This window comes from Melanostigma gelatinosum (genome assembly GCF_949748355.1).
Source record: "Melanostigma gelatinosum genome assembly, chromosome: 4".
Classification (NCBI taxonomy): domain Eukaryota; kingdom Metazoa; phylum Chordata; class Actinopteri; order Perciformes; family Zoarcidae; genus Melanostigma; species Melanostigma gelatinosum.
Genome location: NC_136637.1, coordinates 12,378,872 through 12,394,710, shown reverse-complemented (window position 1 = coordinate 12,394,710; position 15,839 = coordinate 12,378,872). Strand labels below are relative to the sequence as shown.

Sequence of the window (15,839 nt, the reverse complement as noted above, 5' to 3'; positions counted from 1 at the left end):
CACACACACACACACACACACACACACACACACACACACACACACACACACACACACACACACACACACACACACACACACACACACACACAAAAAGAATCGTCATTGTCCTGCAGTTCAAGTAGACATCCGAGACCATGCAGAGGTCTGTAGCTGGCTGTTATGTTGCGACCCAAGAGCCCAATGTTCAGCTATCAAAAAGGCTTTCCGAAGCTGTATTTAAATTATGACTCAAGACTTGCAAAACTCTTGTCCAGCACATGGGGCCTCCGAAGCACCTGTCCTCTTGTGAAAACAATTTCAGTCTTCTGAAGAGCATCAACAGAACACAAATAGTTATGAGTCTTGGGAGTAGAGTGACCCTGCAGCAAAGAACACACATTTTTATTCTCTTCACTCTTGTGGGGCCTCGAAACCAGGCATAATGACGGGCGGTGCCCTTTCTTTACCGATACAAGAATGCAGCCTTTCCTTTCTGAGCAGGCGAGCATACCAATATTATTATTTCATGTTTTTCTGATACTCAACTGACTATTTTCCAATGCAAAAGTCTTTGAAGATGATATCCAGGATCTCCTCTGCCCCAACACGTCCAGTGATCCGGCCTAGACTCGTGAGAGCCAACCGGACACCCTCAGCTGCCAGAGCGAGGTCAATGTCACGATAGCGCTGGTACTGAGCCAGGGCCGCAAAACACTGCTGCAGCTGGGCCCTGTGGCGGGCCTGGGTCAGGGTGGGGGCACAACACAGAGGGTCGCCACACCTAGAGAGGAAGTTAAATAACAAAATGATTGAAATAGAGTTGTTATTTTGTCCTTTGTCTTTTAAAGTTAGTTCTATCCTTTCCACTGTGGAACTATGACATTGTATTATGACATTTTTGATTACATTTTATGACATACTATACGTTCCCTTTTTATGACATACTACACAATTACCTTTTCATGTCTTTTTTGAGATATGCAGTCTTTGTTTTGGAACAAGAAAACATTAGTAACTGTAGAAACTCACAGAATCTTGACACTGCTGTGCAGCACTGCAAGGAAGTCCTGCAGTCCCTCATTAGTGTAGCAAGAAATCTGACAAACAGGAGGGAGTCCAGAGACCCGTCTCAGCTCCCCGTCCAGCTTCAGCCTCTGCTCCTCGGGCAACAGGTCAGTTTTATTTAGCACCAAAAGAAACCTGTCTGCAGGAAATACTGTGGTAATAAAGGAATGAAGAAAAAGTTGATCAATTACCAATGATTCAACGATTACTCTTTCAGGCACTGAAATTTCTACTTCAATGGTCTCAATGACTATAAACTCTCTTTCAAGCCAGTACACTCTCTAGAATCCTGCTTCATTTCCACCTGCAGTCATCCAAAGTAAGTAGACGTCGAATTACTCTCTGGCACCATTTAATAATGCATGATAAGCTGAAGCTATACGTGAACAACTGGTGTCACAATAAATGTAATACTTGTGCTTAAAAGCAAAGAACGGAGGTTGTTTGATGGAGAAAAATGTAACTTTGCCAGAGTCTGTAACTATACCATGCATATCTACTTCACTGTGCTTGAAGTGACAGTCCAGGTGAAGCAGGTGAGGCCAAGATATCATACCTGGCTCAGGCTGCCCCTGAGTGGGCAGGACACTGCCGAGGTGCCCCTGAAGGAAGGTTACAGCTTGCTTTGCATCAGAAGGTAGATGAGCACAATCCACAACCACCAGGGTCAGATCTGCCTGTTCCACTCTGGAATAAAGGAAATAGCCTCAACTTTTGATCTGGAATTATTCATATGACCACAACAGCATTTTGTCATATAGTTTTTGTTTTTTGTACTCTTAAATTCACATGGTTAGCAAACCGTGAGCTTCTATGTTGTTTTGTTTCAGAAACAATACGTTGTGGCCCACAAATACTGTGAATAATGGCAGCAATATTTATAATGAATCCATCCAAATGGGATTCACTTTAAGTACTCCTGCATCTTAGTCCCACTGTGCCGTTAGCAACACCAGCGGATGCTTGTACTGACCACATCCTTCCTATAGTGACCCAGGTCACAAGCCTCTGACCTGCTCCCTGCACAAAAAGTTCCCCGTAGAATACAAACCGCCCACCCTTCCTACAGGGCGCCCAAATAACTTAAACAAACAGCAAAGGAATTACAGAACGTTTGTTTTGAAAATAGTATTTTTGCAGTCACATCTTCATCTGTATTTTCACTGAAGTGCTTTGGTGACACATTTCCTGCGGCATAAGTCAGCTTTAGATTGTCATTTTGTGAATACATTTACTTCATGAAATACACTTTCAACAGAACTCTCTCAGAGTGAAAAGGTGTCCCCTTAAAGTCCCCTTAAATGTCTAACAAATTAAATTGATATTAGTCCCATGTAGTGGCCATCTAATAGATGTGTCAGATGCTTTATCCCCCTGCCAAGAACACAAGTACTTGTGGAAACATTGGTCCCATGTATTTATAACTATGGCTGAGCAATAATATAAACTCTGGAGGCTACAGCCACACTACAAAAATATAGCACGATGTACAGGGGGAAAGCAATGACTTATTTCTTCCTTTCTTTGTTTTCAAGGACATATTCCATTGGTCCCATGGCTAATTTGTTTTGTGTTATATTAGACACAAGTGACACATTTTCGTAAAATGTAGTGGTACATGTGTAAAATGATTTTACACATGTACCACTACACATGATGTTCTCTATGTGCGTCACTATACTGTGGTTAAAACATTCTTAATACTATAATAATATACTTTGGTCTGCCTCATCACAATTTTAAACTCAGGAAAACTGAGCAAAATTCCTTATTTTTTTAAATATTAATATTAAAAGGGTTTCCTCCCCCTACCTTTCCCGAGCACGGCGGACCCCCTCTCTCTCCACCGGGTCCGGGCTCTCTCTGAGGCCGGCTGTGTCACTCAACAGGACAGGGAATCCACCGATGTCCAGTGCCGTCTCTACTATGTCCCTGGTGGTGCCAGCAATGGGAGACACAATGGCTGCAGGTCTCTGGCCTGGAGATAAAAAGGTTAAGGGATAAGGTTGGTATTATTGTTTATTTTCTTTTTGTCTACAAATCCCATTAAAAGACCAAAACGAACAATATTAGGCTGACTTTCAACACCTTCTGACTTCCTTACTCTGTCTGTGTCAGCCCCAAGCCTAATGTCATACTTGATAAAATGATAGGACAGGCTTACTACAGTCCTGCAACAATTACCAGGTTTTTTTTCAGAGCATTTGATTTATTAATTGCTGTCCTGCTGGGATATAATACGAATTTGCACAAATATAATTAGAATTGTTGAAGAACATTTCCAACCCTTTAAGATTGTAATACCCGACAGTGTAGCTGTGGCGTCTGCAATCCAGGACGAACTATTTAAACATTTCATTATTTGTAAATGTTTTTTCTACATCACACTGGATTTTCAGTAATCAAATACAAATATGTATCAACAGTCGCATTATTTATCGGCTTCAATCCAAGTTCTGCATTACGCAAAGAAAACCGAAGATATTTTGTCATAGTTTCTGTATTATCTTTTCAAGTACTTGGCAGACATGTATCCCATGTGAAATAACACTGCCAACTCATGAAGAGTTGTCTATGCTGACTGGGTGTGTGTGTGTGTGTGTGTGTGTGTGTGTGTGGGGGGGGGGGGGGGGGGGGCACAGGGGAGACTAATCACAAGAGGAAATGATAACAGGATTTTATCTGAAGTTTGATGAACATGTCTATTCTTCTGATAGGAAGCTGTGAGGAGACCCTGCCAAGCCCCCTCTTTAGATAGTTTATACAGAGTGATTGTAAATGATTAAGGATACCATATCCTAAACAAACATAATCTTAGACCATAAACAAGGGATTCATTCGGTTGCCACCAAGTGTGGGAAAACAAGGGAAGAACTAATTTAGAGGGAAAAACTTGAAAAGCAACACATTTACTGTTTACCTTTATAGATATTTCTTTATTAATCGTCTGGAAGCAATTAAATCTGTATCTGGAAAAGTCGGACTGTTGTAATTCATGTGTGCCAGGAGCAGGAGCTATTGTTCACAGATTGTGTATTGTGCTGATTATGAGATTACATTCCTGCACTAAGAAGAGACTGTTGTTCAAACTTTTGCGAGATCGTGGAAAAACAAGCATGACGTGACGAAAATAATTTATGAACGTTTGTTATTTGAAACTCAACCCTGGTTGTTGGAGTTAATGGCTTTTTTATAACGCCAACCCCAAAATCTACTTTCATGCTGCTTTATTTCAGTCAGAATGCACAAAATCCCATCTTGTCAGGGAAAATGATTCTTCTCACTTTCTGTGCATGGAACACAGAATATGCGTTTATATGAATGAAACACATTTCTCAAAACGTTGCGCGTCCATGCTGCTTATAGGATGACAGATGTTGCCTTCTTTCCCTCCCAAACCATGGCTGACAGCGGTATGATCGAACAGTAAGGTCTGTATGTAGATGATAGTTAGTCATACTTTGTGTTAATCCCTTCACGCTGTGTGTATGTGCTGGTTTTCTTACAGAGTTTGTTCAGGAGGCTACTTTTCCCTGCATTGGTGGCTCCTGCGATGACCACCTGGACTCCGCTGCGTAGCCGCTCACCCCTCCTCTCATCCTGTAGGTGGCGCTCCATCTCTGCTTGCAGGTCACACACCCATTCATCCACTGTGGGAGTTGAGAAGATAAAGACAGAGTAAGGAACGGGACCTCACGAAGGTTTCGTAAACAACTTCACTTTCATGGCCTTGTGAAGGGAATTTCTGTCCGTTGAAGGACAAAGGCCTGTCTGGTGTCTGACACCATTCGCCTGGACGAGAAATGGGTCATGGACATGTCTCTTTCCGCATGTGTCTTAAGTGGAGAAATGGTTTTGACAATCCAAAGCAATACCTACAGTACCTACATATAATTCAAACAATTTTGATTGACTCAAGCACATTAAATCATCCAACTTGGGATGACTTGAGAAAAAACAGAAAAGAACTTCAGATATAAAGCATTTAATTTGCTGTATGTCTTCAGATGGTAAAGTACTTATGTCAGGTTTTCTATTGTTGGTAATTAGTCTATTATTATTTGCCACTCTGAGGCGCAAGTCCACATTCCGTGCCACCAAAACAAACAACGGTTCCCAGGCCTTATTGTGTCAGAACTTCTCAACATCCGAGGCTTTGCCAGTGCCAGATAGCAGGAGACACACTAAGGGGGGGGCATCCCTTGAACACACACACACACACACACGGACTGTAAATTGCTGCTGACAGCACTATTCCTGTGAGATTGGCTTGTCAGGTTGGCTTTGAAGGTAAGACAAATGCCTCTACTGTCCCTCTGGACTTATCTCCACACTTCCTAAAAGGAAATTGTCTTTTAAGCAGTTTGAGGTCTATGCTTCTCCCTACAGTGCAGAAACACACCTGATGGCCAGTTGGCGATCCAAACAGGAAATCCAGCCGGACCTCTCTCTCTTCAGACAGAAACAGACCCCTCTGAAAGCCCAAGGGGTGACTGTTCTGTCATTTTTCTCCTGTAAAGCGCAGGACAAAGTGTAGACATACCTTGGTTTAAGACCCCATCCTCAATGAGCTCATCCTCACTGAAGTCTATGAAGGCCTCGACATGAGCCAGACACTGCGACGCACAAAGCAGAGAGGAGAGAAGGGAAGAGGCTGAAATCACTGTGTGAAATGAACACGTTGATACCCTGAAAACATCAAAATCAGCAGTTGGGGGGGGGCCTCAAAAGTTGAGCTAATTTTTTTCCATTCATAATGTAATGATTATTTGCATGTTGAAGTTTTAAAAGTTGGGCAGGGAACACAGAGAACGTGAGTGACGGTAAACGGGGAGCTGCAGCTGCTTACATGAATATATTATATTATTATTGTGCAATATGCTATTTTCATCCAAAGGAGAGAATCTAAACAATTCTTACATACCTAAACAAATACATTAAAACACTCTCCACATATTTAAAACGTTTTCAGTGACATTGGTAATTTCTCTCATGGCATATTTCATTAGTGTGGCGTTGTAGTATAGCTAAGTTGATTTAGGGAAACAATTTTAATTTAACAGTTTAATTATTTTGTGTGAAAATGTGAAAAAGAAAATCACATTTTCCCAGAGCCCAAGGTGACAACAGATGCAACAAATGCAAAGATTTTTGTCACAGTGTTCAACCATACATTGATACATCAAACATTAGACACCGACATTAACAATGTAAATGGCCTCCTCTCTCTTTTTCCAGGACTAGTCTTACATCAGGTGCAGTAAGTCATGTTGCTACTTCACATCATCGCCACAAATTTGAAATGTATTTGAAACTACGTAGAATACAGAGGGGGGGGGGGGGGGGGGGAGCTTCAGCGTTTCCACAACAGCGCCGCTCTGTATCTTGACTGACAGGCGGAACATTAACACAATAGTAGTACAGCTGCAGAAAAACAGGAAGCGTCAGATTCCCATACTTTAATGCAATCACAAAAGTGGGAAGAAAAACTGCATTGTTTTAGTGTCAAATAAGGGTTGGACCCCTTGCATCATACAGATGGTATACGTCTGATTAACAGGATTCCCAGAAATCTGACTCCAAACTGGAGGCTCGTTTGAAATGATTCTAAGAACTGTCGACAAGCAGCTGAACAGAGTTACTCAAGGGAGATCACCTGGTTGGTCAGATCTGGTGCCAAAGTATTGGAAGATCCCTCGTCTATATTCTTCGAAACAATTCACAGTAGAGGAGGGTTTGGCCTGCATCCATTAAGCTGAAGTGTTCATCTGCAATCAATGACCTGCTGCTCTCACCCGTATCATCATTCAGTCAGGAACACTGTCGTCATATATTTAACCATTTATTGCAACAAATGGAAATGCAGTAATGCTGGGCGCTGATGGCTCTGCTCTGAAGATACTCCCTGGATTAGCAAGGCAGCTTGCTAAGCCAAAACAGGGAGCCCAATGCAGAACCAAAGACTCATTTATATGTGTACTGGTACATGTGTCCTGGTGAAATATGACACAAGCTATACGCAGCATTCAACATCAGCAAGGTCACTATCCCCTGTTTTTACAGTTGCATTCACTCTTCCTCCGCTACTCTACCCTTATCTGTATGATTTGGTGCACAGTTCAGAATAATGTTTAGATAAGAAAAACAATACTGCTGCCCAGAATAAATCCATGTCTCCATTGTGTGCCTGTCTTAATACATACAGCAGCTGTGCGTGGGATAATTCATCTTTAATCCATCCAAAACAATACAAAGCCAGATGTGCCGGGATGGGAAAACATTAAAAAAAGCACTGCTTTTCAAAAACTTCTTGTTCTTAGAAAGTCAATAATCAAAAATAGAGATGGGCCTTTGAACGCCACTCGTGGTGTAGTACGAATTAACAGCTCTACGAGGTCGCTCAGCGGTACCGACTCAGTTCTGGTGGCAAACAGTGATGGATTAGATCTGTAGTTCTGAGAATCAAATTGTATGGTTGTTGAAAAACTCTCTCTTATCTGCTGGGAAATATACTATTACTAAGGTTTCCTGGAAGGATTATATAATATTATTCATTATATGATCAATTACATTCCCAACTAATTTAAATTATTAGGTTAAGTGAATAGAGTATTGTACTTCACACCGGATCATATTTTGATATTGTGATGTTTCTGCATTGGGGGCGGTCGTATTACGACTGTAATAAAAAAAATGTTTTTTTTAATTTTCGGTTTATCAGATTTTTATACACAAATATCATCAGTTATCCCTGTGAAACTATTAATTTATTTACCTGCATCAATAATTTAGCAATGTGGGTTTACCTTCCATGAAGTCAAAGGAAACACAATCTACTCAACTAATTATTTTGCAAGTTCTGTTTTTTTTCTATTCCTGTTTACAATAAAAAATACATTTATACATGTACCATACAGATAGTATTTTGATTCTCGGTATTGTGCCACAGCGACATGAAAACAGGAAGTCTCAGATTCCCATTAATCCATCAATGGTGTGTTGAAAAAGCAGCTGTGGTGATACAAATAAAGAAAGCTTTGTTCGGGTGTGAAACTATTGAGGCCTGACCTGCAGCACAGTACAGACAGATTTTTTCCAAAACACTGTTTTCAGAGAAATGTCAGGCATGAACATGCACAATGTCTCTCCAGGGAAGACCTCCAGGAGCTCGGCTTGTTTTTGCTGCCATGCTTACTCAGAATTAGACGGAACAAGAGACTTCCTAAATGCCCCCTGTTCACCTGTCACTTTAAATACTAGGTCTGGTTGGGTTGGTCGAGGTCCACAGGTGGTTGAGATCAAGTCAAGTTGAAAAGCCCAGCAAATAAAAAGTCTGATTGCACTATTCCAACATCCAAACTGATCTTTGTGTATGAACGAGAGGGTCATTACACAAACAGGTTTTTATAGTACAGAATAATTCAGTTCATTTTTAATCTATTATTAGGAGAAAGGAGGAGGAGCAGGAAAAACTCAACTTCACACCTCGTAGCATCGGACACTAAGATGAATCCAATAAGTAAGAAAAGTGTTCAAGACTGATTTGAGACCAGACTACACTTTCTGTTTCTGCCCCACATACTAAACAGACACATTTAAGCCCTGGGCTCTAGTCCTGATGGAAACATCCGTTTGTCATCCTGCTTATTTTGGAAAGCATACCAGTGAGTGACCTACCCGTTTCAGTTTGTGGCTCCAGTCCTGATAAAGGCGTCCCAGCTCTCCTGACATCTGCCTGAGAGCCTGTCTCCTCTGAGCCTCCGTCTCAGCATGGATCAGATCCCCGAGCCCCTCCACCTGCAGGGAGCATTATAAAGTTATGATTGCCGCACACGTTTTATTTACCCATTTCTTGCACCAATGTTTTCATTCTGTTAACACTATGTATCAGACATGTTTCCCCATGATGCGATGCTGTGTGTAAGATGCACAGTATACTGCCACAGTACCCTGCTACTGTTAAAGACAGCGTTCGCATTATGTTGTGGCGCTGCAGCTGTGACGTCCAAATTCTTCTCAGGGACATCTTATCTCGTTATCACACTACGATGAGATTGTTTTGACCAAAGGAAGTCTGTTTTTTCCTTGATGGGACTTTAAGAGGCATTTTCATAATTTCCAAGATAAATATTACCAAATTGTGAAAAAAAACATTTGCATTGCCAATTATTCAATAAATATTTTTACTTTTACTGTATGCTGATGAAATTTACTCAATCATAATCGACTAAACAGAATATCCAGAAGAGCCCCTTTCAATATTGGAAGGCTGCATATTTGGCAGCTTTTTGAAGAAAATCACCATCTACAGAAGCCCAGTAGCTTCACCCGTACACAAGAAAGATGTGTTTAAAGGGCAATATATGCAAAGACTTTCTTCACTGTTGACATTTCATGAACTTGTAATCCCTGTTCATTTCTGACCCCGTTTATTCCACATTTACCCTGTAAATTGCTCTGAAATGCTCTTTGTATGTAAATCTGCACATATCTGTCTCAGTGTTTTTACATTCTCGTCTTGACCTACCTCCGTTAAACCCAGCTTCCCTGCTTGAAAGGCCCTCCGTGTGAACTCTCCAGCTTCAGCAGGCCTCATGCCAGGCACGCTGCCTGAGAAACGCAAACACACACACACACACACAGCATACAAACATGAAGAAATTAATGAGGCACGAGTTGGGCATGAATCATGCACACAACTCACACACACACAAAGAGAGGGGGATCAAACGCAAGGTCAATGTGTCACTCAGGGTTCACTTGGAATGACAACAGGCACAAGAGGGAAGGTTAAAGAGGTGACATTTTCAATCTCATCATCAGGAGACATTGATTATAAATAATTTTGCAAATGTAGGTCATGATCTGGAAAATATTGTTTTAAATTCTTTTTTCTTTACACTGTTACTATCTTTCCTGTTCTTTAAATAGGCAACATCATGTACAACACTAATACTTTCCTCTTACTATTCCTGATCAATGATAATCTTACATAATTGGTGACGAGCTTTCATCAACATCTTTAATGTATACAATACTGCCCCCTAGTAGAACAGTAAGAGAACTGCAAGTACTATTGTAATATTACGTGTCAGTCCCAGAGGGAATGTGCCTTGCCACGCTTGCCAAGGCACATTTTATAAGTATCTTAGAAATAAGAATATTTTCCCTTTTAAGTCACAGTGATGGGCAGTCACATGACTCAACTAGTTACTGTGTTGCAGGCTTACAGCTTTGAAAGTCAAAGCCGTGGAGACACACATACCAAACATCCTGCAAAGTGACGGTGCACCACATGCCACTGTATGTGTGGGTGTGTGTATACTGCATTATATGAAGTTGTATGATATTGATACTCAGAAGGATATCTGTATTTTACCTAGAGCGTGTAAGACAGCAGTAATGACAGCAGGACCGCCGTGGATGTGGAACTCCACACTGTCCTCTCCTGTGAAACTGTGTGGAGCTAAGGACATGAACACAAGAGACAACAGCTCAACATCAGTTAGTCAATTAATATGCACCGGACCAATATGTCAAGGAACACTTCACTAAACGTGGGCTAGTACAAGTGGCTGATTCTGATAGAACTTCAGATATTCATAAGACTAAATACTGTGATGAGCTGCTCTGCTCTAGCTTGTCGGTAAATGACTCCAAATGCAAGCAAGAGAAAATAGTTTAAAGTTTTGGCGCTCACACATCGGCCCTTGAGCACCATGTGTGAACTGCCCAAAGATGCGAGCCGAGTCTCGTTGGTGCCTCGCAGAAGTACTCCAGATACCTGGCATGCTAAATATCTGGACCTGTTGGGGAGTCTTTCAGGGAGCAACAGCCAATGAGAGTGCAAGACACGGGTTAGGGGGGAAACCTTGGAAGGGGTCGCCTCGCCTGTAACCTACCTGGGTGTGCTTTGTGTTACATTTGCAGTTGTTGTTGCTTCTCCTAGTGTGTTGGATGTTTGTATGAATAAACATAACACAGTGACTGAAATACATAGGGGAAAGAGTAAGGACGTGTGGAGAGAGGCTATTGTGTTAAAACGTCATCAACAAGCATGACTACACCCATGTCACTTCTCACATGTGTTTTTGTGATAAAACCTAGTTTGGTGACCTCATTGGATCATCCAGATGAAGAATGTTGGAGTGTGCGACCCCTCGTCTCTGGTCAGTCGTGTAGTGGGAAACGACAACCTGATTACAAGACAGCAAGTTGTGTAGTATGAACAGTAAAGCAATCTGACAAGTTTGAATGTCTTGGAGTGAACGTTTTTGGTCCCCCCTCCTCCAGCCGGCTCACTGACAGCACGTCGGCGGACCACGGTTGCCTTAACACAGCCCAGTGTACGACCTGCAGCATCACACAAGGCAGCAAAAGTGAGAGCCAACCCCAGATTAACTTTTGTTACTTGTTTGTCCTCTCGGCGTTTGCTTCAATAAATTTCTTTCAGCGCCGCGTCCCCCATTTTTCCGTAGCGTCTTCTTGGATGCGTGCTTGTCCATGCGTGTGGGCTACACACCCAGTCCCCAAAGGGTGACACCCAGAAATATCCCAAACACAGCAAAATGAAAAGAAAAGAGAAGACACAGGCAGAGGGCAGTGTCTCTGTAGATAAAAGACACCGTCACACACTTCTAGGGAAGTCCCTTTTGCAGTCGCTTATCTCTGTTGGGGAATCCATCCACCCTGAAAGACACAATTCCCTCCATCCATTCTGAATGGGTCCAGACCTCTAGTATGTTGGCAAGGAGACTGCTTGACCAACAATCGAAGTCAGCTCATGCACTATCAATCACCGACTGGCATAATCTGCTTGCCAGGGTGGCTCAATATGAACAGGTATCTTTCTCTCCGATGGGCAGTATAGAAAGGTATTGTTTGTAATGGCTCTCTTCACTACATTAATGGCCCTTAAAGACAAACCCGTGGCTTAGGTCCCTTCCATGTAGACAACTACAAGACAGCCGCAATTAATGTCTTAGTCCTCTATTTTAAGTTATGTATATAATGTCCTTTAATCCTTGCTTTATTTGTGTATATTCCTAGGTCTTTCAAAAATTCAATAAAATGTCAATGAAAAAATAAATAAAAATCTAGCAACCAAGCCGGTTTGTCATCACTTTACATCAAAAGATACAAAATTGAAGACATGACAGAAAAAAGACTGCAGAGATTTGACTGAAACAGGCGCCCATCAGTGCTGTTAGTGGGATTGGGTTTGTATTTTGCACTTTCTGGGGGAATTCATTCCCTCTCTTGCAGACAGAATTTTTCAAGTTTTAGCCCATTTACTAATAATCAAAGATGCTTTATATTACTGTTACATTAAGAGTGGTATACAACTTGCAGACACTTTAACATTAATGTTTCCCTTAACACATAAATATCTGATGCAAGACTAATTCTAATATTTGACATGTATTTTTGCCCTCTGTATTAGCATTTTCTTTCCTTCTACTATATCATATTGTCATTTGTTGATACAACCTTTGACAGCTCAGTGTGTAAAAAAGACTACATCCACATTACAAATCACAGAAACTCAAAGATGTGTGTGTGTGCATGCGTTCAAAGGGAACAGACCTGGGAACCAGAGGACAAGTCCGTGGTCCAGCACTTCTTTGGATTGGGGGTCTGTGATGCTGCGTAACAGGGCCTTGCGTGGAGGGGGCCGGCTGTGTGTGAGCCCGGTCATACACCTCAGAGCTGTGGCCGAGGCTGGACCACTGGCTCGTACCACAGCCACTCCACACCTGCCGTGGCCCGATGATAATGCAAAGATGGTCTCAGCATCAGCCAGTCCAACTGGGACGCCATCACAGGTGGACACTAATCTGCAAGCTGGAGTTCCTCTGCAGGAGATAAGTGAATTGTAAGACACCCGTATCATCTGACTTTAGTAGACTAATGAAGTCTAATAATCTAATAAACTATTTAATTTTCTCCGAACAGACATGCTGTATATTCTTTTACATCAAGACAAACTTATAGCCTACATTCTGGAGCACCAAAACTGACAAAAAGGTAATACAAGGTCATTACACAAGTGCAGTAAACTGAAATTGTCAGTAAATAACACTTAATTAAAGGAAAAGAGAATACTTTATACTTGCATGGGGAAAGGGAAGAAATACATTTGTAAACGTGTGCCATGGCAAAGAAAAATTAAAGTCCAGGGAGTCAAAATTAGCTAATAAAATATAGACGGGAGAAAAATGAATTAGGTTTTCATGTATTTAATTAAGTGGTAAAGGAAAAATACAAATAGTTTCGCTTTTTTTAACCAACTGATTGAAGGTTAAAGGAAAGGTATAACGCTTTATATTCATTAGAATATATGCATGTGTTCAGTTACATTTTAGCCTCATCTGAAAATCTTTTATTGTCTTTTTTGTCTTTTGTTAGTTTCACAACATGTATTGTAACATACAATAAATAAATAAATCCCTTTTTCAATAATTTACATAGCAAGATTCAAGGAAAAGACGCAGGTTACAGAGTGGCAGATTCTGCCTAAATGAGCGGCCAAAATACAGAAAACGAGGTTGAACTTTGTTAACAAACCTTATCCTAAGATTGAGGACAGCAGCTCTTGTCCCACGAATCATTGATGGCAGCATGGTCACATTATCCTGACAACAAACATTTCATGTGCTGTTTCTGGTGTGGCTGATTTTAGAGACTGACTTGCAAAACATGCTCTATCTTTGACGAACTCATCGTGTTTACCTTATTCCACTGTTAGCTAATGTCGGAGAGACCTGTGAATGTAACGTTAACTGGCAAATGCACACATTTCATGGACAGTAACTGCTTTCAACTAAAGCTACATTAACAGGATTCTACTGCTACTACGTTTACATTTACCACGATGTATGTCGCTCCCTTTGTAGATTGTGATTGGACGACGTTTTCCACAGCGTCGACAGTTCTAAAATCTCATTTGTTCAAGACCTGTCAATCTGCAGTAAGACCCGCCTACTGTGCGCCATTTAATTCGGTCCGTGTAGCTACCATTGCCCTCTACGGGTGCTCTTCACCGCTGACTATCTATCTATCTATCTATCTATCTGTCTATCTGTCTGTCTGTCTGTCTGTCTGTCTGTCTGTCTGTCTGTCTATCTATCTATCTATCTATCTATCTATCTATCTATCTATCTATCTATCTATCTATCTGAATATACATAAACATAAAGCAACTTCCCTTCATATCTTTACTGATGCAAACATGTATTTAAATTACAAACAAGAAATAGTTCCTTAACATAGTTGGAGATCTGTTCAGTTTGTTGTTAAATCATTAACAAATGAAAAATGGGAAAAATCATGTGACAGATCATAACTCTCAACTGATTCTCCGGGGAAACAGTGATGATAGTTGTGGCGCTTTCTGAAACTGACAAATAACAGGCAAATCCATTTGGATTAAGGATTAGTATTTTAGGTGGAAAAAGGCACAAGCATGGGAAAAAATATGTTTCTTCAAATACAAAATTGATCATCTCTACACAGCAACATGTTTGTTTCATAAAATGGTTACTTTGTAGTTTGATTTATTTCTGTTATTGAAGCCCATCTTCAGTAAATACAACTGGTAAGTGTTTCTGACTGCATAACATAAAGAAAGGTAGGTTATTTTAAGGTTTACTATATCATAATATGCGTTATCCGTGAGCAGATACACAACACAGCGCAGTCAATGCCTGGCCAATCGGCTGTCTTCAGTTACCAAAACATAGACCACGGCCAATCAGATTCTTTACCGGCTTCTGTAATCCCGCCCCTGAAACATACTTTAGCCAATCAGCGTCATATGTAGGCGGGACTTCGTTCTGCTCACGCCTGCCGGTGCAAACAGTGGGGAAATGAAGAGTCAATGACAAGCTACCGGCCGTATGGTGTTTCCCAAACACTGAAAAGAGCTTTTATCACCCGTTTTACAGAAAGGTAATGATGACCAACAATTTAACGAGTCTTCAGAGCACATTAGGTTTTGTGTATTTTTATCGAAAATGTCATTTTCAACCATCACTGTGTAACATGATAGAAGCTATAACCGAATGTAACGTTAGCTAACCTTAGTGTTTTCCTCTTTAATCTTTGCTGACGTTAGATTAATTATGTTATTTAGCTACTAGGTATAGACGAGCCAAATGGTAAATTACATTTAAAAATTACATTTCAATTTTACATTTAGTTTGAATCAGTATGGTCTCAATTGAAATACGGAAATGCCTAGTGTCGTGTTTGTAGAAGTAGTTGGTGTACTAGTGCCGTTAACGTTAGTTAAATTCATTTTAACCCATATTACGTGCGAGTTTTAACATGTTACGTTTACTTTACATCAGCTTGTTGTGTCAGCTGAGTGACAAATATATTACATAACAATAATAACCAATGTTTCTATAAAGCTTTGAAAAGGGAAATGGAGTAAGAAAAATGTCAATACAATACAGTACCTGTATCCTGTACTGACATTGTAAACAGATTAATTAAAAGAGAAAAAAATGACTAAAAGGTTACACAATGTCTTTTGTAGATGCAAAAGAAATGAGCCTAGTCATATCTTTCTAACCTGGCACAAATCATGATCCAAAGCTTCAGATTATTCACTAACTGCAGCACAAACACGAGGAAGAGACCACATTCTGGAGGCGCTCACAGAGCAAAAGTAAATGTGAAAGTCTCTGAGTGAAACAGGTAAGCTGTTCGGATCAGGAGGCTTTTGAGATAAAGCAGAGGATTGTCCATCTTTAGCAGATCACAGCCGGCACACAAAACAACCTTCA

The 15,839-nt window shown here is 40.9% G+C and overlaps 1 protein-coding gene across 1 annotated transcript in view; it reads right to left on the bottom strand.

Annotated features, from left to right (window-relative positions):
• Window positions 1–531: 531 nt before the first annotated feature.
• gtpbp3 (GTP binding protein 3, mitochondrial) overlaps window positions 532–15,839 on the bottom strand; it is a gene marked incomplete at both ends in the record, with an annotated part of 41,983 nt that continues 26,675 nt past the window's right edge. The window contains 10 exons of the mRNA XM_079267194.1: window positions 532–763; window positions 1,012–1,198; window positions 1,604–1,734; window positions 2,860–3,025; window positions 4,554–4,697; window positions 5,591–5,663; window positions 8,725–8,844; window positions 9,575–9,657; window positions 10,427–10,513; window positions 12,634–12,902. Of these exons, the coding sequence (XP_079123320.1) occupies window positions 532–763; window positions 1,012–1,198; window positions 1,604–1,734; window positions 2,860–3,025; window positions 4,554–4,697; window positions 5,591–5,663; window positions 8,725–8,844; window positions 9,575–9,657; window positions 10,427–10,513; window positions 12,634–12,902 (1,492 nt within the window). The remainder of the gene's footprint in view (window positions 764–1,011; window positions 1,199–1,603; window positions 1,735–2,859; window positions 3,026–4,553; window positions 4,698–5,590; window positions 5,664–8,724; window positions 8,845–9,574; window positions 9,658–10,426; window positions 10,514–12,633; window positions 12,903–15,839) is intronic.